This window comes from Cheilinus undulatus, linkage group 7 (genome assembly GCF_018320785.1).
Source record: "Cheilinus undulatus linkage group 7, ASM1832078v1, whole genome shotgun sequence".
In the NCBI taxonomy this organism is placed as follows: domain Eukaryota; kingdom Metazoa; phylum Chordata; class Actinopteri; order Labriformes; family Labridae; genus Cheilinus; species Cheilinus undulatus.
The window spans coordinates 19,539,764-19,564,029 of NC_054871.1; the positions used below are offsets into that span (position 1 = coordinate 19,539,764).

At 38.4% G+C, this 24,266-nt stretch overlaps 2 protein-coding genes across 2 annotated transcripts in view; both read left to right on the forward strand.

Moving 5' to 3' along the window:
* The first annotated feature begins 1,612 nt into the window (after positions 1-1,612).
* On the forward strand, positions 1,613-14,582 carry uhrf1 (ubiquitin-like with PHD and ring finger domains 1). Its single transcript, XM_041792291.1, has 17 exons — positions 1,613-1,734; positions 4,940-5,102; positions 5,217-5,483; positions 6,097-6,245; positions 7,081-7,296; positions 8,881-8,996; positions 9,203-9,389; positions 9,558-9,681; positions 10,049-10,156; positions 10,267-10,371; positions 10,585-10,691; positions 10,787-10,949; positions 11,061-11,198; positions 11,663-11,777; positions 11,931-12,079; positions 12,639-12,737; positions 12,828-14,582. Exons 2-17 carry the CDS (start codon positions 4,950-4,952, stop codon positions 12,972-12,974), a joined length of 2,343 nt encoding a protein of 780 aa, XP_041648225.1. The 5' UTR covers positions 1,613-1,734; positions 4,940-4,949; the 3' UTR covers positions 12,975-14,582.
* Positions 14,583-15,073: 491 nt separating this feature from the next.
* kdm4b (lysine (K)-specific demethylase 4B) overlaps positions 15,074-24,266 on the forward strand; it is a 72,121-nt gene continuing 62,928 nt past the window's right edge. Inside the window, exons 1-2 of the mRNA XM_041791444.1 lie at positions 15,074-15,198; positions 20,719-21,159. Of these exons, the coding sequence (XP_041647378.1) occupies positions 20,746-21,159 (414 nt within the window). The 5' untranslated portion in view covers positions 15,074-15,198; positions 20,719-20,745. The remainder of the gene's footprint in view (positions 15,199-20,718; positions 21,160-24,266) is intronic.

A 24,266-nucleotide genomic window follows, 5' to 3' on the forward strand; every position in this document is an offset into this window, starting at 1 on the left:
AGTAAATTTGAAAATTCATGGATAACAATAATAATTATATTTTAGCATTAAAAATATCATTTCAGTTAAAGAGCTTCTACATATTGATGTATTAACAATTGCAGAAACATATAAAAAATTTTGGTTTTACCAATTTTTACCAATGCTGTTAATTTAGGGCAGTTGTGGCATAAACCTTACTTTGGGTCGTGGTCTAATAATTTTTTAAGCACTGAAGTATTAAAAAATGGAATATCCTGAAAAAGTTTTTTTCCCCTGTGAAATAATTCAAGAAGTTAAACTCCCATTTATTCTAGATCAGTGGTTTTCAAATGGTGTGGCAGGGCCTTGAGGCAAGTTTAAGTGTACTGTAGTAATTTGTATAACATGTGTTCAATCAAACTTTATTCATGCAGCACCTTTCAAACAATAATTAGAATCATTAGAGATGGATGATTAAAAAGAGACAGATAAAAGACAAAGCAATAAAGGAAAGAATTAATACTAAGGCATCTTGATGAAGCCTTATGGCTTACAAAAATCAAAAATCCACCTCAAAATAACAGAATCTGCAATAACCTTCTGTGGCTTACTCTCCTTATGGAAGTGTCAATGATTGTCCTTTGGACAAAAGTCAAGTTAGCAGTCTTCCCCATGATTGTGGTTGTTTGTACTGAACCTGAGAGAATAAAGGCTCAGGAAACCTTTGCAAATTTGACTTTTCCAAATATTTTGAGATAGTGAATTTTAGGTTTTTGTGAGCTGTAAGCTGAAATCAATTAAATATTCCACAATATAATTTCTTTTTTGCTATACTTTTAAGTTAAACCCAGTTATTTCATAAACCAATTACAATACTTCTTTTTCTGTTATGGGTATTAATATAAATTTATAAACTACTTTGGCAATGCAAACTGATGTTTTACATGCCAAACAAAGCCCGCTGAACTGAGATTTGGAAATGTGATTTAGGCAAAATAATGTGTTTGACAAGAATAACACAGCTCGACTGAGTAAATCAGACTGACAATTCTAGACCCAGAGAGCAATTTAACATGTTTTGGTTGTTGGTTATAGTCAATGAAGCATTGTAGGCTATGCACGCTGAATATATGGTCCACACTACAGACAAACACACACTTTTTAAAAATACATCTCGTTCTCTGACACATAAAATCATTTTACTGTCACTGCAAAAACCGAGTCTGCATTTCACTTTCAGCTCCACGCATTCTTCTTAAACAGATTCATTTAGACAACCAGGGGTGTTTCTAAGTAAGCATAAAAATATATATGGTAAGTTTGAGGAAGAAAAGTCATCGTTAAACCGCGTGAAGAAGCAGCCGTACTTAAGACATGACAAACGGCTCCTATCAATGAAGTTGTTTACCAGAACCACCATCTGTCTCTCTTGGTTACCGGTGTTTACTGGGTACTACAAAATCTCGCGATGCACACCACAAGGCGAGCTGCACCCACGAGAATGCCGTTTCGCGCGCTGAGGCTAAGCTCCAGTCACATTTAAGATTGACAGCTCTTCCGCCCAATGACCGCTCTCTACTCAGCGTAACCCAGCCAATGGCGTCGCTGGATCCTTAGCGCAGGCGGGATATCAAAGTCTTGAAGAATAACTCATTGATCAATCTCCAACAAGGCATAGAGTTGGCCGTGCAAACCCTGCATTGAAGTTATTTGGGGAAAACGTGCGTCATTTTTAAAACGTCAATTTCTTTTTTCACTTGGACGAACAAACAGGTAAAGTAGTCTCTTGCCTTATGTTAAAATGACTTTGAATATTGTACCCATTGGTATCCTCATTCTGTAGCTAGCTAACTATGGTTAGCTAACTTGATAAAGTCCAGCCTCGTTTCTAGATGGTTTGACGGGCCACATCAAGTTACCTCACCTGCCAAATATATAAAGTTTAGAGATTTGCTAATGTTGAGTTAACAAAATAATCCCACTGCATTTGAATGCACTCTTATTTGTTATTGGCAACAAACCAAGTGAAAGCCCTACAACAATAAGTAGTAACGTGGTTTGCTGTGGCTGAGCATTGATGAGGGAGTGATGAACTTGTCAGAGGCGAGCTGTTTTCCTCTGTTGTTTATCATTAGTATTTTCAGTAGCAGCACATGGTGAATTTTTAACCAGCTCTGCCACTTTGCTTTCTCCCATGAAGCAAAACAAATGCGCTAATCTTTATAAGACTGCCTTTTTCTTGTGTTCTGCTAGAAGACAATAATTGAAAGATGAATTAGGTCATGTTTACGTGTACGTTTTGAATGAGTGACTGATATCAAATGTTATGTTTGAGGAAGTTGTTTGTTTCTGATGTGTTCACTAGTGTTTTTGTCGCTGGTGTTTTATTTCTAGCAATCGGAGAAACCTCAGCGGAGAGCGCAAACTAAGAGTCGGACAGCAGCCGAGCTCGCTTCCCAATTCATACTCGTGTTAAGCTCCTTCCCCGTGATCGTTGCACCGTCTTTGTGTTGTATTATTTAACTTTTAACCACAAATATCACGGTATTTCGGTGCGTTTCATTGTCACAGAGCGGAGGCACATTGTTTGCTAGCGCTCCCTCCCGTCCGGATGTGCTTGCTTTTAAAAGAACTGGGAGTGGCTTACGGCTCAGTTTCCCGCACTGTATTTAAATCAGCCTGTTCCCTCCCTTTGTAATATTCAGTTCAAGTGACAGCCCAGTGCTGACAGCGGGACAATACACGGACCAAGGACTGGCAGGACCGTAATTCTGCCACTGAGGAACATTTAGTTCATTCTTTGACCGATATATATGCTTTAGGCTGTGAAGTACAGCGACAAAAACCCTGAAATAAAAGGTTTGTCAATTCCGTAGTGATGTAACAATGACAGTACTTGGGCAATAATTCACTTTGTGCGCGTTTAATAGAAAAGAGAAGAAAAGTAATTTCTTACAATTTCTTTAACATAAACCCAGAGGAGTTTCAGGTACAGAAAGTCTGAATTCTCACTCACTGAAAAAAATCTTTACATGACCCAGAGTAAAGCGAATGAACAGGTCGTCATCTTTATTTAAAGAGCAAGAAATGCAAGAGAAAGAAAGAAGATGGTGATTTAAAAAAGTGAAAAATAGGGAAATGTTTAAAATGGATTCAATTTAAGTATGAAGAAGATAAAAACATTTTGAAAAAATATTCAAACTCTGAAATTTGTTTTTTTTGTAGTACATTTTTTCAAAGGGACAAATACACTAAACGTTTTGGTCTCTAAAAATCTATGTAAAAAACATATAGGCTATGTAAAGTGAATTAATTTGGAATTGATTTGATGAAACCCATTGCAATTTGAACAGTGGAAAATGCACTATTATTTTCCTTTTCAATTCATAGTTTATCATAAACATAATTTTCAACCCTCATTCAAAGAAGTGAAAGGAGCACAAATTATCAATGAAATTGATTGCGATAAAGTGTATGCAATTTGAAATGTTAAGCATTATTGTTTATTTATTATTTATCTGACTATATATATATATATATATATATATATATATATATATATATATATATATATATATATAAAGAAGGTGAAATATTTTGGATGCAAAAGTGGTGATCTACTTGTAATATCACCATGTATCTCTTACAACATATTATTTCTGCCTTTATATAAGGAGAATCTAAATTCATGTGTTTAATTGGCTAATATATATTGTATGTAGAGATGCAAAATATTGGATTTCTGTCAATATCTGATATGCAGATATTTCCAAATTCATTGCAGCCCATACTGATATATAAATGTTACATTAAATTTGACACGCTTTAAAGTTTAGGGAATAAAGATGAATGAAGAGAGACTTCAGCTGACACAGGTCTTTTGATTCTGCCCTAAATGCTGCATATTTATTTAACACACGGCTGATATGTACAGCCAACGTATTGGTTATCAATATAAGGAGAAATTTAAGGGGCGCACAGTGTTGGATTTTTGTCAGTATCCAATAGTCTATTTACATATTCAATTTGGCAGATATGATATTGAAATGTAGTTCATATCTAAAACTAATTTAAAGTTGAGGATGAGTGAATTGACAAATTTCATTCCTAAACACACTTTAAAATGTAAGGAATGATAAATAGAGAAATAGCCTCAGCTGAAGTACTGCAAGTCTGTTGGTCCAGCCCAAAACTCCAATTACTTATTTGTTTGTATGGCCAATATTTACAGCTGATATGGCCAGATTATTATAGCAGACGTATCGGCTGTAAATACAGGCAAATCTGCCAAAACTGATATTTAACTTTTCAGAGCCAATATCGGCCTATACTGATATCTTGCTGATGATAATGTGCATCCCTTGGTATTTGTATACCTGCTCATACTGATCATATCAGCCTCCTCTTCTGCATTTTGTTATGTTAACACAATTTCAAGTCATCAAAGCCCTAAAGTAGGAATGCACAATTTTGGATTTTTGCCAGTATCCTGATCTTTACAAAGTACTTTTAGCTGATGCCAATTTTGGTCCTGATATTTGTTAATGTAGTTAAGGTCTGAAACCTCAGCCCTTTAAACAGACTTTAAAGTCTAAGGATTAACTAAGAAACAAATTTGATTTCTTAAAACCACAATAACATTAAAGGAATAAGGATAAACTAAAGAAAAACTTCAAATGATGTAGGTTCTGCCTAATACCCCATACAAGTGGCTGACATTCACAGCCAGTAGATGGGTTTCAATAATCTGCATAAATTTACGTATCTACTGACATTAAGCTTTTAATCTTGTATCTGACAATGCCAATAATGTCCTTCATCCTTGCCCTTATGTCCAGAGTAGGTGAAGATGCATACTACTAAATGGTGTATTATGTAGAGGAATCGCATACTGTGTATTCCTTACATTGTATCTTTAAACAATAACGAGGCTTGCTGCGCTCAGAAAAACTCATTTTAATTTGTGCTTTTGACACAGGGCAGCTGCAATGTGGATTCAGGTGCGCACAATGGATGGGAAGGAAACCCACCGGGTGGATTCCCTTTCGAAACTCACTAAGGTGGATGAGCTCCGTCTGAAAATCATGGAGCTCTTCAAGGTGGAGCCAGAGAGGCAGAGACTGTTCTATCGCGGAAAGCAGGTGAGGCGGCTTTGTTTTAACTTTTTCAGTGTAGTTGCTTTGTTCTTAGTGGAATGACAACATCTAATACAACTACTTCTTCAGTTAACCCTTTCATATATTATTTTCTTTCAGATGGAGGACGGCCATACCATATTTGACTACAACGTGGGTCTAAATGACATAGTGCAGCTGCTTGTTAGGCAGAAGATGCCCGCTGTTGATGTCGTCAAGAGCAAGGACAAGGAGGCTGAGCTCTCCGACTCTGATTCTGGATGTGGCTCAACTCAAAGTGAGTCTGACAAAAGCTCAACTCATGGTGAGGTCGAGGGTCAGAGCGCCGGCACCTCTGCCCAGACAAACGCCCTTGAGCTTATTGATCCTGGGTTTGGATTTTATAAGGTGAGTTCTGATTCTGCATGCTTGAATTCATTTGTATGATCTTTAGCGGTATCAAGTTACCTTTGCATCGTGGAAAAGGGGTAAATCAAATGTATCAGTATGAAATTTGGGAGATTAAACCACCACTGTGGGCTTAATAAGAAGGATGACATCGTTTTTAAACAAGAGACCGAATTATAGAATTTGGAGTGGGATTATGTAAGAGATACAACAGTATGAGCTTTTACCTTTTTAATGCATAACACCCTTTTTAATAAATTTGATAAACTTCAAATTTAAAGATTATGCAAAGAAATAGTATAGCACGCACTATTATAACAATACTTTAAGTTTTCACTGTCTACATTAAGCTTCTACTCAGTTAAAAAAAATATTTGCAGAATACTCTGCATGAATGTTTTCGATATATGGTTTGTCTGAAGTAGCTTAAATGTGTGTTAGCCTGTATTAGCTGCTCTTTGTATCATTTTAAAATATGTTTTTATTGCATGTTTTGAAGTTCTGAGCAAAAAACGACTTGGAACGGCCACAGAGTGTATTCTGTGAACTTGTTGATGAAAGAAGTTAGCAGCTTTAAAACGCATCTGACTCATTCTTTTGTTTGTTTGTCAAGATAAATGAGCTGGTGGATGCCAGAGACCTCAACATGGGGGCGTGGTTTGAGGCCCAGATCGTAAATGTTACTAAGACAACAAAGACGCCAAAAGAGGAGGCCAGTGAGGCGGAGGAAGAGGAGATACTTTACCATGTGAAATATGAGGAGTAAGTAGTAACTCATGTTTGTGTGCTTTCAAAATGTTTTGATTTCAGAGTAAATAAATCCTGTCTTAACGGAGATATTTTTAATAAATATTTAAGATACGATATGCACCACTGAGAGGTATTAGCGTGAAAAAAGCAGGCTTAATTTATTCCTTAAATAGTACTATAGGACTATAAGGTAATATTTAGCTTGGCATTTAGTGGAACAAACTTGGTAAAAATTTAACCTAATATATAAACAGGCCTATCAAAGTCTGTGTTTAATCACTGGAATATTTATTTTTTATTTCCATTAACTTAGAAGAAGCCTTTTATTCAGGTATAAGACTAGCCCCCTCCATGGACTCTGCCATCTTGGATTTTTTTACATCTTGCATGTTTGGACATTACTCTAGAAGGGATCAAATAACGGAAACCCATTTTTTAAAATTCCACTGGTTGCCACAGTAACAACCGGAAGTATGCATTGCAGATGAAACCTCTTGAAAAGGCAAGATTTAGACGCTTGGGAGCTTACTAGACAGTACAAAGGGGCTGAAAATTGGCAACAAACTCTAAGTTTTCATATATGAGCAATCCTTCAGTCTTAGTTATCACTGTTAGTGTCATTCCACTGACTTGGCCCAGCCTGAAAGGCACTCTTGTGTCGTTGAGCTTGCAAGTGCGTTATTTTAGTGGTTTGTCTGTTTAAACCTTCTGCTGCTGCGGCTGATCCTCACCATTTTAACATACTTTTGCATATCGGCCAACTCTCCCATGCAGAAATGTGTAGGAAGCACCTGTGTTGGTGTGTGGCTGCCTCTGAGCTGATAACTTATCATTTGATCCACTACAGCTACCCAGAGAACGGGGTGATTCAGCTGCTGTCTAAGGATGTCCGACCGCGGGCCCGCACAGTGTACCAGTGGCACCAGCTGGAGCCAGGAATGGTCGTCATGGTCAACTACAACCCAGACGACCCCAAGGAGCGGGGCTATTGGTATGACGCAGAGATCCAGAGGAAAAGGGAGACGCGAACTCTGCGAGAGATCTATGCCAAGATAATCCTTGGGTAAGGGCTTTAGTCTGCTGTAAATATGTAGGTACTGGATTTGGTATACACTCAGAGATAAGGGGGCACTGCTGTTGAATATGAGCGTAGATGGCAGTTGAACTTGTGGTTAGGGGTGGGTGATATATCGAGTATACTCGATGTATTGCTGCTTTTGCCACGCACGATGTATGAATATATATATATATATATATATATATATATATATATAATATATGTAAAATTATATAAATTATGTGAAAGTTTTGAGCTGTCAGTGTGCATTTCTCGCTGGACTTTTGCTTCTCCCATTGTCCCTGAACGCATCTAGTTATCTGCGTTCAGGCTGGGTCTGTCATCTGCCAGGGGTTCAGCTTTAAAAAGAAAGAGGTCTAACTCACGCGGTAATCGTTAAAATACGCCGCAAGATGACTCAGAGATAATGGCGGCAGTAATACAACGTGCCACTTAAGACATGAGACCAGTGTTGTTGAAAAGCCAGGATTTAAGAATTTCATGAAGACATTCCACCCAGAATACGTGATTTGCCTGGGCACGAGCATTTTGCTAAAACCTCTCTGCCAGCGTTGTACATAGCAGGGAGAAGATGGCCATGCAGCGGACAAATGTGATCCATTTCTCCACAACTACGGAGCCTTATCTCAGCCTAACAGCTCAAAACACCGACAACAAGGAGTTAAAATGTTCCCTCCTCCAAACAAGCTTTTTTTCACCCCATGATCACACAGGACAGCCTCTCAAATAAGCTGTAAAGATGCTCCCATGTTATGAACTCCAGCTTTCATCAGCACACATAACAGACAAATATAATCACAGCTGTGAGCTTGAATGGTGGACGAGACTGCAGGGTTGTAGCCATCAGCTGCATGCAGGATTGGTGAGTTTTGTGTAGGTTTGCTTCACCCTTAATGAGGAAAATAATCATTATATAATCAACAATAGTACACATAACACAGAAAACATTTCAAGACTGTCCATACACTATAAAAGACAGTGTATTTCAGGATTTATGTATGTTTGATTTATTAGTAAAAGTTTGAATGAAGTCCTTTTCAAAATAAGTGTGTTAAATTTGACTTTATATTGATTTTTGCCCTATCTGCATATGATTTTATTAAAAATCAAATAGAACAGTCTATTTTAATCACCAAACTAGTGTCATTTGGAGTCGAATTAAACATTATATAGCCACTTGGAGGAAATTTCAAAGTGTTGCGATATATATCGTGTATCAGGATATAGCAAAAATATATCGGAATATCAATTTTAGGCTATATTGCCCAGCTCTACTTTTGGCAATGGCAGGTGATCAGCTTGTGGCCCCACTTTAATCTGCAGATCAAGATTTGTTGGTTATTTGAAGCCACAGTAGCAGGTGGGAAACAGTGGTTTTCCTGTCATTTTATTGATCGTTTTAAGCAGGGACTATTCAACATAATAGGAAATGATTTACAAAATGTTACATGCATGCAGTATATTTCACTGTTTCTTAAGATGCAGTTTACTTACATACCTTTTTTGGTATGAAATTGCAAACTGCAGTCTTAATTGCTGCTTTACAGGGAAATTTGATTTTGTTTGCAGAGATGCTGGTGACTCTCTGAATGACTGCCGGATCATGTTCTTGACTGAAATCTACAAAATTGAGGAGCCTGGATCTCTGCCTGACACCCCTGCTGGAACCGAGAGTCCACTGAAAAGTATGTTTATGGATGAAATGTATGAAGTTGTGAATCATTAGCTGCTTAATGTAAGTAACTAACAAGTAAATCACCAAAACCTTGACTTTGAATGTTAGCTTTTAGTTTAGATGTCAAACATATGGTTCTTATAAAACATGAATTACCTTATGACAAAAATACTGTTTGGTAAAAAAAGAAATCTAAAACTTGTTTTTATCCTCCAGGATCAAATGGACCTGAGTGCAAACACTGTAAGGATGATCCCAAAAAGAACTGCCAGTGGTGTAACTGCCATATCTGTGGCATTAAGCAGGATCCTGACAAACAGCTGCTGTGTGATGAGTGTGACATGGCCTATCACACCTACTGTCTGAACCCTCCGCTCACCTCCATCCCAGATGACGAGGACTGGTCAGTAGCATAAGGCTTAACCTGCATATTTCATTTGAAACATCTGGTTATGGGGTTGTTTATACATATTAAGTCAAGGAATCTTTAGCAGCATATTGGTAATAAACATTCCACCCTGACGTTGTTGTTGTGGTAACTGTTAGTCAAATGTAATATGTTACTGCTCAGGTATTGCCCAGGCTGTCGTAATGATACCAGTGAGGTTGTGAAGGCTGGAGAGAAGCTGAAGGAAAGCAAGAAGAAAGCTAAGATGGCTTCTGCTAGCTCATCCAGCCAGAGAGATTGGGGCAAGGTGAGTGCTGACATCATTTGCCGTAGTAGTAATACAAAGCAGTTAAATATATATTAAAGTACATTATATGTTATAAGGAGCAGTTAAAGTACATTATATTTACGTAAGACATGTCTTTGCATTGACCTCCATTGATCCCCATAAAATTATCCTTACATAAATTAGTTTTTATTAAAAAGTTGAAATAAGCTTTTCATTTTAAATCAAATGTTAATATTATAAGTCAGCACTAGAAAAATAATCTGTTTTTGTTTGCTAAAATGATCTCGACGCCTACGTGCTCATTGTCCATGTGGACAGGTAATTATGATTAAAGTTGGTGTGAGACTCAAAGGTTTTTAAATGTTAATATTTTATCCTCCTCCAGGGAATGGCCTGTGTTGGCAGAACCAAGCAGTGCACCATCGTTCCGTCCAACCACTACGGCCCGATCCCTGGCATCCCTGTCGGCTCGCTGTGGAAGTTCAGAGTGCAGGTCAGTGCCTAACTGTAGGTGGAATTAATGATGTTCAAAATGTTGTGAATCATTTAATACATCACCTGCACGAAGGTGCCCGGTGTTAAGACAGTTCTGTGACTCTGTAGGTCAGTGAATCTGGCGTCCACAGGCCGCATGTTGCTGGGATTCATGGAAGGAGCAATGATGGGGCCTACTCTCTTGTCCTGGCTGGAGGCTATGAGGATGATGTGGTATGCTGATCTTTTTTTATTGTTTTAAAGAGATAGTTGAATGACTTCTTGAGCTTCAAGCAAGTTTCATTTACATGGTTTCAAAACAAGTTATAGCGGGCAGTTTCAAGCTGTGCATAGGGTCCTGGAGCCTGGAAGAAGTCTAATAATATGGAATTAATGCTTTTCCTTATAGTTTGAATGTATTGTTTTTGATGCATCTTAACATTCTAGGATGATGGCAATGAGTTTACCTATACTGGCTCTGGAGGGCGAGATCTTTCTGGCAACAAGAGGACTGCTGAACAATCCTGTGATCAGACACTAACCCACATGAATCGGTACGGTGGCAGAGGATATAAAAATGTCACAACCCTCTTTTAAATCAACAGGATTTTATTCCACTTTGCTTATCTAAATTATTTGTTTGCTTCAGGGCGCTGGCTCTCAACTGTAACATCCCTGTCAATGATAAAAGTGGAGCCGAGGCCAAGAACTGGAAGGCGGGTAAACCGGTCCGAGTCGTACGCAGCTGCAAAGGTCGCAAACACAGCAAATACTCACCTGAGGAAGGAAACAGATATGATGGCATATACAAGGTATGAGGAAGTACTGAACAGATTTTTGTGCTGTTAAAATTTCACCAGTGTTCACAATAAAACGGGTTAAAAAACACAGACTCATCTATATGTGTCATTTACTTAATTCAGGTGGTGAAGTACTGGCCTGCCAAGGGGAAGTCTGGCTTTCTGGTTTGGAGGTATCTGCTGAAGCGGGATGATGACGAACCAGCACCATGGACCAGAGATGGCAAAGAGCGCATCAAGAAGCTTGGTCTCACCATGCAGGTAGAGATGATCACTGAAAATAAAGAAACAAAATGTTTGGATAACATCAGCTCTGAATACAAGAAAGATGATGGTTTATAAGTAAAGATGCTTTTGCATTACAACAAGCTGAAAGCGCCAAATACCTCCTTTTGGATTTGGTAACTTGGGCATGAAATATGCTGCAACTGGTCATATTTCAATATAAAGCTTATATGATCATTTAGGTGATGGTTAAAGCAGATCAGCAGCCAATCCTGTTAAAATGCAGGAAAGAAATAATTGGTTATAAATGTCTCAAATGTTTGAAGTAGTATGGTTTTATAACATTATACTCACCTCATTAACTCGTTTTTACCCACTTCTTGAACAAGAATTTCAATATTGTAATTGTGACATGGCTAATGTTTGGTTATGTTTGTTACATGTTAGCTGTGCTTTGAGCTGATAGTTGACAACATCATATACGGTGTCCTCTGTTCCAGTATCCTGATGGTTATCATAAGGAGAAAGAGAATAAAAATGAGGTGGAAGAAGAGGAGGCTGCAGCAGCGGCCACACCCAGCAAGGCAAAGAGGAAGAGAAAATCTCAGGGCAACGGTAAGATTTGTGCTTGCATGTAAATGTTGTAGTTTGGTCATTTGACCGAGTTGTTATTTGTTTATAGATCTGCAAACAATGCCATCTTTTTCCTTGTAAACAAACATACCCAGGAGCTCCATAGTTAATTCAATATTTGTATTTTTCCGTCAGAATCTGCCAAGAATTCACCTGCCAAGTCTCCCAAAAAGGTAAAAGTGGAAGAGTACAAGCTCACCAAGGAGCAGAAAGCCCTGATAAAGAACGATGAGCCAAACAAGAAACTTTGGGATGAAGCCATGGAGTCACTGTCACTTGGGCCGGTGAGGATGGGTGTTTGTCACTGGCTTTAACGCTCATGTTTGTCCTGCATGCTGATTACAGCCACAAAGACTTGAATCAGATTTACATTCTGAAGAGCTTGGACAACTTTTTCTGGCTCAGTGAGGTGTATAGAGTTGCATTAATTGTAGGTTAAGCCTGTCATTTCAAAAGGCAAAGTCGAATATGCCCAACATATAACTTGAAAATCACATAACCCTAGCTTGAACATCATAGAAAACTACCTTCCTTTATTAAGTGCTCTCTGAGGTTCCAGTATAAATGAAAAATAATGTTTTTCCCAATTAGCTTTTTAAAGCTTTGTTGCAGATTTGTTTTCAAATATACATGGTGAGTAGTTGTGTCCACTCTGGTACCAAGGAGCAACAAATGCTTGTGCTTAATTTCCTGCAAGTATTTGCTTTATGTTGCTTGGGTAATCTTTATCACTTGCTGAAAACATTACGACTGTCCATGCAGATTTCACCTTAAAATGTCCCTCCTGCCCAGATTTTTAAAATAAAATGATTTGTTTCTAAAACTTTTGTTTTGTTTCTACAGAAATTCTTGAGCAAAGTTGAGGAAGTTTTCCTCTGCATTTGCTGCCAAGAAGTGGTCTACCAGCCCATCACCACAGAGTGCCAACACAATGTCTGCAGGGTAAGAGACTGTCATCACTGTCACTGCTTTGTAATATCTAAAACAAAAATGGAGCCTTCAAGAGCTGAAAGTTGTTTCTTGTTACTTTAGGAATGCCTTCAGCGGTCCTTCAAAGCAGAGGTGTACACCTGCCCGGCCTGCAGGCATGACCTGGGCAAAAACTACTCCATGGCTGTCAACAAACCCTTGCAAGACATTCTTAATCAGTTTTTCCCAGGTTACAGCAATGGACGATGATCATTGGTTCTGCCTACTCAGCATTTGAGGAAACACGATGTAAACTGTAAGGGGAATTTCTCAGTAGAGGCAATAAAGAATCAGTTTCTCTTAATATATTTTTAATGATTATAAAGCTACAATTTTTGAGGACTTCAGTGCTACCGTTTTTCACCTTTGGATCTGCCACGGTGTGTAGTTAACGTTTAATTGAAATTTCCATTTGTAGCTGTACCTTTATGCCGTTTTAATACCCACAACTGAGCTTTTTTTTTTTTTTTTTTTTTTTTGTTCCATTAACTAACGCTGTTATCCTTGATGTTAAATGTATCTTACTTTAAGCTAAATCCTCCATGTTTAGCACTCCTTAAGAGATCTTCACATAAACATTGGTTTCACTGAGCATGTCTTTTAAAAATGGCTTTGAAAACCAGTCTGATAGTGGTCAGCCAATATTTAGGCTTCAGTTTGTTTTCATTGTGGAGTTTTCCAGAATAGGATCTGATTGGTCTACATTCACACCTGACCAAGAAGGGCTCTGTTATGTGTCACAAATAGCATTTTAATTTCCTGTTGTCCTCTTTTTAAAATTGAATTTTATCTAGAATTGGAAAATGTAATGCAGCCTATTTTTTAAGGATGTATTAATTGAAATGCTTGACAACAATGGATTTAATGCATTCTTGTGACACTTTGTCTTGGCATGATCATATGATTTAAATTGTGCCCACATGAGAAGTACACAGAGCCCTTCACTGAGGTCTAAGCTGCTCCACAAAATAGAGACCTAACATAGTTGCACAAATTAGGAATTGTCCCTGCCTTTAAGCAGTCTGAGAGGAAGTGTCTTGCTGGGGGGCAATGTCATTTAATATGGTTGGATTTTTTCTAACTTGTTTATTGGTTCCTTACATTTTTCTATATTTTTGTGAAAGTTGGCTTAAATGTCAGTGATTTTTGAGGAAACTTTGAAAGCTTAACAGTACTATTCTTAAAGCCATTATATTTTTTGGTATAGATTTGGATTACCAGTCTTTAAATTTACACTTTTTATAAAGTCCAAAGAAACTAAAGTGCTTAACCAAGAGTATGATGTAGAACTCCCATATATCTAGCTCTTTAGACTTTGTCCCTAATTGAGTCTAGAAAATCTTTTGTACTTTTCTAAAACTAAAATTTGTACTTTTCCCACCTTTTTATAATCTATTACTGCCATCCATGTGGGGGGTTTCAGTCAGCTTTTGTGTCTCCTGAGCTCATGTTATAACTGACCAGCTTGAAACAATAAGCATCAAATTAAAACTTGAAGGAAATGCCACACACTGCCTCAGAGATTTGATGTTAGATGAACTCAATTATCTGAATTTGATGTGTATTGATTTTCCGTTCCTCTGAATACTTGGTGCTAAATTTCAATAGCAGTGTGTGATGCCTTCTTATGCCAACAGGTCAACTTTTGAACATGGAGGGACAAAATTTTGCATTGACTGGTAAATGTATATTTTCAGAAATTGTATAATTTTTAGTCCATTTTAGTTTTGATATGTAGTTTTAGAATTGCTTGCACACATTGCGTGCAAATATTTGTCAATACATTTTCAGTGTCGTTCAATAAAAACGTTAAAAAGAGATTTTGTTGTTTGATTAAGGGGTGGGGGTATTGTGTCTGGAGGAATGATTTTGGATGGATGCTAATCTGCCAAAGAATTTTAAAGGTTAAGGCAGTAACTCTTACCGGGTAGTGGAAGTTATCAGTTATTTGAATTGACAAGGTCAAACTTTGTCATATCAAGGTAGAAAATCTCCAAGATTGAAGCAATCCATGCTAAGGAATTTTGCTCAGAAATAATGTCTTAGTATTTAAGTGGCCATGAGAACAAGTTTACTTTATTTGTCCCATAATCGACAACACTCGGCAGCCTTTAGCGTAGCCGGCAGTGCCTACGTGCTTGGAGTGCACGTCGGCTGAGTACGAGCACTGACGACTAGTAGTAGCAGTCGTCTTGTGTCATTAGTAGATATTTCTGTCCGTTGCAACATAAGCCAATCACATCGTTGGATGCATGAACAGGAATTGTATCATCCGGGTTCTCCGACCAATCGCGAGGCGTAGTTTTTGGGTGGGCGTAACTCTTATTACCCTTAGCAAGCTAATGCTGGAGGAAAATCGATCAAGGGAATTTTAACAAAACGAAACCAAATCCATTGGATAAAACAGGGAGAAGACAGTACTCTTCAGCAGGAGGTAATGTTTTTCAAATGGGGTTGATTTTTGTACAGTCCCGGTCAACGTATCCTCGTGTAAACGTGATGTGTGTGGTGTCTGTCGTCGCGGTGTTTTGTTTTTTCTAAATGCAGATATGGAAGCTACCCTGCTAGGAGCTAGCTAGCGTTATCCTTTAAAACCTTACTACCACGATGAAGCGAAGTTCTGCTGCAATTTGACGGTTGGTTTGTGAAATATATAGCGCATATAATGGGCTTTCTCCATTTGAGGCTTGTTGGGGTTGCATTTTATGTGGGCATTAATGCGCTCAAGCAACAGTTTTTGTTCGTTAAAATGCTAACGGGTAATGATGGTTGTGCAGCTGTGCAGGGCTATTTTAGCAGCTAATTCCGTCAGCTACATTTCCCCCTCGTAAAGTCAGAAAAATGTATCGGTGTTGATAGGGCGCAATGTTGTTTGTGAAACTCGGCATTTAAAATCTTATCATGTGGGACGAGTGCTGCAACAATGAAGTAAGTTGCAGGCCCAGTTAAAGGGGTTTTGTAGGCCCCTTTTTGTTGTGGTTAGACAGCTGGGGGTCATGTGGCCTTCAATCATTTCATTTGATATGTGCTGATAAAATAAGGTTCATATCTACGAATATGCAAACATATTTATTTTCGTACTGGTGACTATTTACCAAAGAGATCAAACTAATCGTAAATGTCTGTACGGTCCATTTATGAGCAGCCATTTAATCCATGGGAAGCCATGCCTTTCACCTACTCAGCAGGAAAAAGTAGCGAAGTTCTCTTTCCCATTGATGAAATGCTACATTTATTCCCAACTATACACTGTTATCCCATCCTTTCACTTTTCTACATTTACCTGACATTGTAGCTCCATCTTAAAACATGTTTCCTACACTGTAAAGGGCTTATATTGTATGCAAAATACTTTTTGCTTCCATTTGCATTGCTTTGTAGGAAGTTGCAGCACAAATAGGAAACGTCAACTTGTAATGGTTTAACTGTGTGGATGTCAGAGTTGTATGAAGTTGTATGTCTGTATATTAAGGGATGCTGTGTTTTGATTTGGGCTAAATGGGGTCAGGCCCAAAACAAGTTTATAAGTGCACTATCCAAGATGGGTATTGCTTTATGTGAGTGAAGGATGGGATACTTAAAGACTAAAAAAGTGTTGCCCCAAACGGGAAACTATTTTATTGTTTAGGGATTCATGATATTGGTGTCTGCAGATATTGGATTAAGAAGTGAATCCTCTGTTTTGTCATTTGAGTATTGGCTATAGAAATATGCCTGCCTTAGCTGAAAACGTCGTTTGTATGAACATATAAGTTAGTGGAGTTTTAGGCTGGACCAACAAATTTATGACAGAATAAGTCTTTTTCTTCATTCATCATCCTCACACTCAAAAGTGTGTTTCAGAGTCTAAAGTTATTGAATTTGTTCATCCTCTAACTTTTAATTTTGTGATTTAAAGTTTGAACTTGTAAGTGTGAAAAATGAGGACTGAAGCTAAGAGTCTGAACCACATTTAAATGTCTGTACCTAGATAGGAATGGGCTAATCACGCATATCACTCATTTGCAAATAACCAATAACGTGCATCCCTATTTATTTTGTCGACGAAGCTGTGTTTTTTGGACCTTTTAAGTTGTATGGTTATAGTTTTCTGCAAACTAATTAAAATGTACTTTACAGCAGTTTTGTATAACCATAACACCCATAACTGTAGGTTGTCCTTAAAGTTCCTCTTTGTGCTGTTTGAGTGCACGAGGCTTTACTTGGTGTTGCTTCTTTACAAACCACAACACCCAAAGCTGCTAAAATAAAGTAAACAGTGAAATATGCAGTGGAGGCGAGGGGTGAAAATGCTCCGAAATGAAGTTTAGTCTTGACATCTAGTTTTGAAAATGAATGTGATGTGAAAGTAGTGTTTACTGACAAAACAAACACTGATCAAACAGATGAAAAAGCATGCAGCAAACCTTAGAGTCAGGAAGATCTAAAGAACATAGTGAAGCTGGGTTCCTCACTCTGAGTTTAGTCATTCGAAATTAGACTTTCATTGCTTTATTCATGTAGTTTCAAGAAGAGTCTTATATTTTTTTACTGAACACTTTCAGCTCCCATAATTTGGAAAGACACACATAAAATTAGTGTACTAGTCTAGTCTTTTTAGCCCTAAAACAGAATGCTTAATTAAGTTGCATTCATTTTAGGTCTTGTATTTATTAATTTTCAACATAGAGCGAGCATGTGTTTAATTGAGCTGCAAAAATAGGTCAAATCAGAAATAATAAAAGTGTTCTGATAATTAGGTTATTGTTTCGAGAGTTTTAAAAGAAAAATATTCAAAATTTGCTGGTTTCTGATCAGTATCTTTAATGTTAGGCTGGCTACTACTGGTGAAACAGTTCACGGAGGTCAAGGTTTAGTACAGGTTCGTTTCACTGGGAAAAAAATCAACATAAAGTCCCACATTTATAATTCTAAGTTTCCCTTATTTATTTTTTTGCTATTAACTGACAGTAGTGCAGCTTACAGTTTGTTCCATCTAGTGTTTTTTAGAACTACCTGATAGTTGGTGATGTGTTGTTTTAAACACCAAAAAGAGGAAAAACAACACAGTCATGATTAGCCTTATTATTGAAAATACTAAAAAATGTTTGAAAAATGCAAATAAAAGCACCTGCAGTAAAGAGTAGTGTCCCATATTTTTGATTTATGAAGTGTGCTGTGACAGCGTCATATATGGGGCTTTTCCATTACAACAAGCTGCTCGTTTTGACTTAGTTTGACTCCGCGCAGCAGCCCAGTGCGGCAGGGGATTTGCTTTTCCATTATAATCGAGCTACCTGTTTGAGGTCGCGCCAAGATCTGGTGACGCAGCATTCTGATCCTTCCTTGATCTCATTCACAGTCCTATCTCCAACCTTTGTGATCTGATTGACTTAACAGTGTTTTAAAGCAAAAATCAAACCATAGACTGACTGCACAGCACGCAGCTCTTTACCCATTTTCTCTGTCCGTGATCAATAAACAAATTGTTATTCACGCTTATCATCAAAAGGAGAAAATTTTCCTACATTGAAGTAAAGAAATTATGATTTTTTTATGGGTCTCTGGATAGCAGAAAATGAACACAATAATTTTTTGGATTGGGCAATAATAACGACATGGTTAACTAGCGCCAGTTAATAAATTAAAGACTGTCTTTGTCCTGGGATAGAATTCGTTCGTCTATAAGAAGGGAAAGGGTTTTGTTATTAACAGGTAAAGAAAAAGTTGTAATCCTGGATCTGTGCATGGTCAGTCCTGATGCCACTTGTCAGTGCGAGAACTCAGCCCCTGCCTGGCTATCGGACTGCAGTATGGCCACATAAAACCTTGAGTTTGGGCCGTGTGTCATTAACGTTTCGGTCCCACAGTGAACGCTGACATAAGGCCACCACTGTTAAGGAGTTGTAGTCCGAGCAGAGTCAGGGATAAAACATACCTCCTGTGGGCTGAAAATGTATCATCGAAGGGCTGGGTATCAGAAGCAGAAGGGGTAAATCCCCCTGGCCTGCATAGGCCCTGCTCTAGAACAGGACCTGTCTTGGTGTGGCATGGCACAGCAAAACTGGTGATGGAAAAGTAAATCAGCACGACTTGGTTTGGCTTGGCGCAGCCAAAAGTCCTAGTGGAAAATCCTCAGTAGTTGCTTGTAAGTTGCTGTTTCAGTAGTTACTTGCGCAAAATCATCACTTGGGTGAAACACATAACTATAAACTTGTGGCTGGTGTTCTATATGTAGGAGAGAAAAATACCCAAATAGGAGCAGAAACCGTGGTGCCGTTTTATGCCAAAGAAAAAGTTATTAAACATTAAATTGAGCATATAGTGAAGTAAAACCACAATATTATAGAGTATGGAAAACATCAGCAAGATACGCAACAGAGAGAGCCATTTGGAGTTTGAACATTAAATATGAATGTGTTTGTATTTGTTGATAGATAAGTGGTTAGGCCATGCTTATTATGTTATGTTTATTACCCCAAATCAATGTGTATCATGATACGTATTGTACTGTTGCCTCTGTATTGTGATGTGTATCGTATTGTGAGGCTGGGGGAAATGCCCAGCCCTAGATGCTAGGTGGCCTGCTGGACTGAGTAATTTATGATATTGATCGCCTCTACGCCAGGTAAAACTGTCGGGGAGAGGAAACACCTTTTGTGAAGTGTAGAGATCATACGTAATGAATCTAGAGATCTTCTGATGATGATTGTAGCGTGCAGGTCCATTTAAAGCTGTAACTAACCTTAACTCTAACTTTGACTTTAACTTTCTTTCATCCCCATTCATTCCTGACTCCCATGGAGCATTTGGTATCATGTGATTGCAAACAAGCTATTGGCATGCTCACTTTCTTTTCTTTGCTATCTTTGCATCATTACTACAGAGGTGCGGTGTTTCTTGCACTTAGTGCAGAGGTCCCTACAGGTCTAGCCCCGGGACTCATCACAAACTCCTGAATGAGAAATTGTGCAGTTTAGACTTTAAGCAGCATAAGACATAACACTAAAAGATGCTGAGCAAACCAAACATGTTGAGAAGCACATCATAGACTTTTGACAGTAGATTTTGGCCGGGCTCACATTTGTGACCTACTGAAATGGTTCTGTGACCCACTTTTGTGTCCTACCCCACCAGTCAGGAACCATTGGTCTTCCTTGTGCATTCAGAGAATTATTATTTTGGCAGTCAGTCAAAACTGTCCTTATGTGTCTGGTCTTCCACATTTCAGTTTGTAAGTCATGCAGTGTGTAGCCAGCCTAGAGGCCAGCCAATTATCTTTGACTCCAATGGCAGTATATGCAAAGTCTTTAGGTTTGGGACTGCTGGTTGGGAAGAAGAGGCTAGTTAAAGTTGTCATAAAGGCTATGGGGAATTTAATGAGCATGTTTATACAGGTTTGAAATGTTATATAGGTATTGTAAAATCCCTACGTAAGTCTGATGTAAAAATGAAGTTGGTGTACGAAGGTGTATGAAAGCAAGTACTGTCAGTACAGTTGTTGATGATAAGCTCACCCAGCTGTGGTGTTTGATAGTGTGGTTGGCATAGTTGGTTTGAAACCCACTGAAAGAAAGGCAATTAGCATGGGAGTGTTCTTATTTATTTAAAAGATAATTGTAACGGCTTTGTTTTGTGTTTAGTTGAAGTTTCTATCTAATGCCCATCATATAACATGGTCTGAGTAGGGAACTGTCAGCTATTTATGTGTTCTTTGACATTTGTGGTGTAAAGATTAAAAGCTAAAAGTAATGACTGTCTTTAAAATCTGACCTAGATTGATTTTATATATGTATAAAATACCTAAATGTTTTTTTTTTCTTTGGCCAAAATACAGAAATGAAACTGGGGTTATTGCTATATATTAAAGATAGCTATTTATGCTTTTGTGTCCATGAAAATAAAAGGTCATGTTGGGATAAAATAAGTGAAAACAGACAGAATATACCCTGACTGTTCATTCTTTAACTTACAGATTACCCTGCAACCCTTCAAAGACCTGATGGCGACCGACATGCCCATGGACACGGTGCCGGCTCCCAACCCTGCCCCAGCCTCACCTCCTGAACTCCCCCCAGCCTCTCCTCCTGCCCTCAGCCTCGATGCTGCCCAAGATCAAATTCCCACCCAGGAGCCAGCAATAGCTGAAACCCCCGACACAGCGGTGACCTCAGAACACGTAGCAACTCCTGAGCTCGCTCCAGCTCATCCCGCAGATCCAAACATGGCCCCCGGCAGCGTTCCAGGTCCTGAGCTGCCCACGACCCCTCTGCAACCACTGCTGCCACCAGTCAGCGCCAAGAACCCCAGCTGTAAGATCATGACCTTTAGGCCCACAATGGAGGAGTTTAAGGACTTCGCCAAATACATTGTCTACATGGAGAGCCAGGGAGCTCACCGTGCTGGCCTGGCAAAGGTGAGAACGGCTTACACAGACTCAGCTCTGGAGAAAACGTGTGTGACATCTGCATATGTTCTGTTGTTTTTAGATGTATGTCAAAATTATATTAATATTTTTGTTTTATTATATACAACATTTTCATCGAACATTTCTGATTTCTAGTTCTTTAATTTAAAATTGAATAGGAACCTTTTTTGGTCCACTTTTCAAAGTCTGGCAAATAACTGCATCTCTTTGTTTTCTTAACCAGTTTTCATTTTCTACAAATAAAAACACCTGATTAGAGTTATATATTCAGAAATAATTAGCAGTGTTGTACACAGTAAAACAGCTCTTACATGTAAACTGACATATTCAGTGTTTCCCATATATTCATTTATTTGTGGCGGACTGCCACAAATGAATTAGGCCCGCCACAAATAGATTCTGGCGCTACCTGTTTGCCCTCGCTCTGTGAATGTAGCATGTCGTTAAAATAACTATATCGCGAATATCTGAGTATAAATTATGTTGAAGAGCTGCCAGGCTGCATTTCTTGCTAGAGTTCTTCTGCCATTGTCCCTGAATGCATCTCTCACAGCAGAGAGCTATCTTTTTCTCCTCCGCCCATCCAGACAACTCCTGCACATGCAGCCGTTTTTTTTTTTTTTTAATATCAGTGGCGAGAGAAGCAAGGGAGAAGAAGGTAAACAGAGCAGTATGGCTAGTCACCTCCTGAGTTGTTAGTTGAGCAGTCGTTCAGCTTTGAAAAGGAAGAGATCTAACTCATGTGGTATTTGTTAAAATACGCCGCAAGATGTCTCCGAGTTAACAGCGGCAGTAACACAGCACGCCGCTAAAGACATGAGCCCAGAGTTGTTAAAAAGCCGGGATTTAAAAATCTCATAATGACATTTAACCCAGAATACAAGATTTTTCTGGGTGCGAACATTTTGCTGAAAACTCCCTGCCAGAGTCGTATATGTCAGAGAGAAGACGACCCAGCAGCAGACAAATGTGATCCACTTCTCCACAACTACGGAGCCTTATCTCAGCTTAACAGTTCAAAACACCGACAACAAGTAGGCTAGTTAAAATGTTCCTCCCTCCAGACAAGCTTTTTTCACCCATGATCACACAGGAGAATTTGTTGAATAAAGTCTAAGTCGCTCTCATGTCATGAACTTGTCAGAAACTTGTTCAGCGTTCATCAGCACAGATAACAGACTAATGTAATCACAGCTGTGCCTGAATGGAGGACTAGACTGTGGGGTTTTGGCCTCTGGCTGCATGCAGGATTGGTGAGTTTTGTGTAGGTTTGCTTCACCCTTAATGAGGGAAATAATCATTTTATAATCAGCCATAGTAACCATAACACAGAAAACATTTCAGGACTGTCCATACACTGTAAAAGACAGAGCATTCCATGATTTTTGTATTTTTGATTTTTTTAGTAAAAGATTGAGTAAATACCATTTCAAAATAAAACTGCTAAATTTGACTTTATATTGATTTTTACTTTCTGCATACAATTTTATTAAAAATCCAATAGAACAATCTATTTTAATTACCAAACTAGTGTCATTTGGGGCTGAAATAAATACAGCCCCCCCCCCCGGGCAACCCACCACCACAAATAGATTCCGGTCCTGTGGGAAACACTGATATTTATATTTAATTTTAACCTGTATTTAAGAAGGAAATACACCAGGTAATTAAAAATCTCTTGCTCAAAGGTGTCCTGGCTATGACGGCCCGCAGCACAGAGTTTCTGACAAACTATGAGCAGCCATGCATGCATACATAAGGAACTGTAAAATCTGTTGTATAAGCCCCACTCTTAGTACCTGTTTCATTATCTAAAAAGTTGGCTGCAGCTTCAATACCAGGTGACTTTTATGCTAGTATTTGTGCTAAGACATGCATTGTCATTACCACAAGTGCATGTAGCTGCCCTGTCACATGCTGCAAGAGTCCTAATCAATTGAAAATTGTCCCCATTCAATATTTATTGCAGAAAGCCACTGTGCTGTTTGTACTAGAATACATAACACTGACCAAACTGGCAGGGGTTGGCACCACTTTTTAACCACTTTTTGTTCTTGTAAGATCATGAACTGTAGCTAGTAGATGCACAAGCTCCATACAGCAGATGGTTCTTAAAATGTGACACAGCTGCACAGAAATTTCAGCTTGTGGACTTCGCTGAACAAAAATGAATGTGTGTCTGTTTCTGATAGATGCAGCACTGTCTGTGTGTGAAGATGCTATAAAAGTGATGACAGAGCTGCTAATGATGTTTGGTTAATTTGTCAAACAAGGGATACTTGTGTGTCATGGCGTGGCACACTCTACGGCTCAGTGCTGTGGTATTTTTTAAAGTTGAAACGTTCAACATTGACCACTAACTGTCATGTGATCCATGCTAATGTAGATTTAAAAGTGCATGAATTTCCTCTGTCTGGGGTTAATACAGTGATGGGAAATAATCTGAAGTTTACTGTTAATAACTTTACACGCAGAGTGCATCTCAGAAACAGAAACATCAGACACAAGTATAAACCACGTTATGTATTTATAATTGCTTAAAGTATGTCAACACATTATTAGGGCCCTATGAAATCTGTTTTATTTTTTTACCATTAAAAAGAGTGTCTTGTATACGTAAATGAATAAAATTTCATTAATTGAATAGACATAACCTTAAATTTATTAAAAAAGGGCCACAGTTGGCCCAGGAGCTGGAGTTTGGATAACCCTGATATAAAATAAATATAACCAGTGTAACAGTCAGATATTTTCAACATTTTAAGATACATCCGTGTGTATAATCACATCATAACTGATGTTTATAAAGTAAATGAAGAAATCCCTCTGTTCTCTCAAACAAAGAGTGATGGTAACTTAATAAGAAAGTAACATGAAAGTTAAATGGTTAAAAGTAAACCTGTTCCCTAAATTTTTCTTTACTTTCTCAGTCTGTAAAAGTCCATGCAGTTTGATGCTGCTTTGTTCTACTCCTGACTGTAATGGTCATCCTCGCTTTTTGTTGTTTAGGAGGGGGCGGGGTGAGTGTTTGTGAAGTGAGACACAAATTGTGCCCTGCTTTAGTGATCTCCCGGAAAACATTCCCCAGATATACG

Excerpts from the sequence above, each read along its gene's own strand:
- uhrf1 (XM_041792291.1), top strand. The coding sequence starts at position 4,950 with ATGTGGATTCAGGTGCGCACAATGGATGGGAAGGAAACCCACCGGGTG. Across the intron at positions 6,246-7,080 it reads TACCATGTGAAATATGAGGA|CTACCCAGAGAACGGGGTGA; the intron begins GTAAGTAGTAAC and ends GATCCACTACAG. Across the intron at positions 9,390-9,557 it reads ATCCCAGATGACGAGGACTG|GTATTGCCCAGGCTGTCGTA; the intron begins GTCAGTAGCATA and ends GTTACTGCTCAG.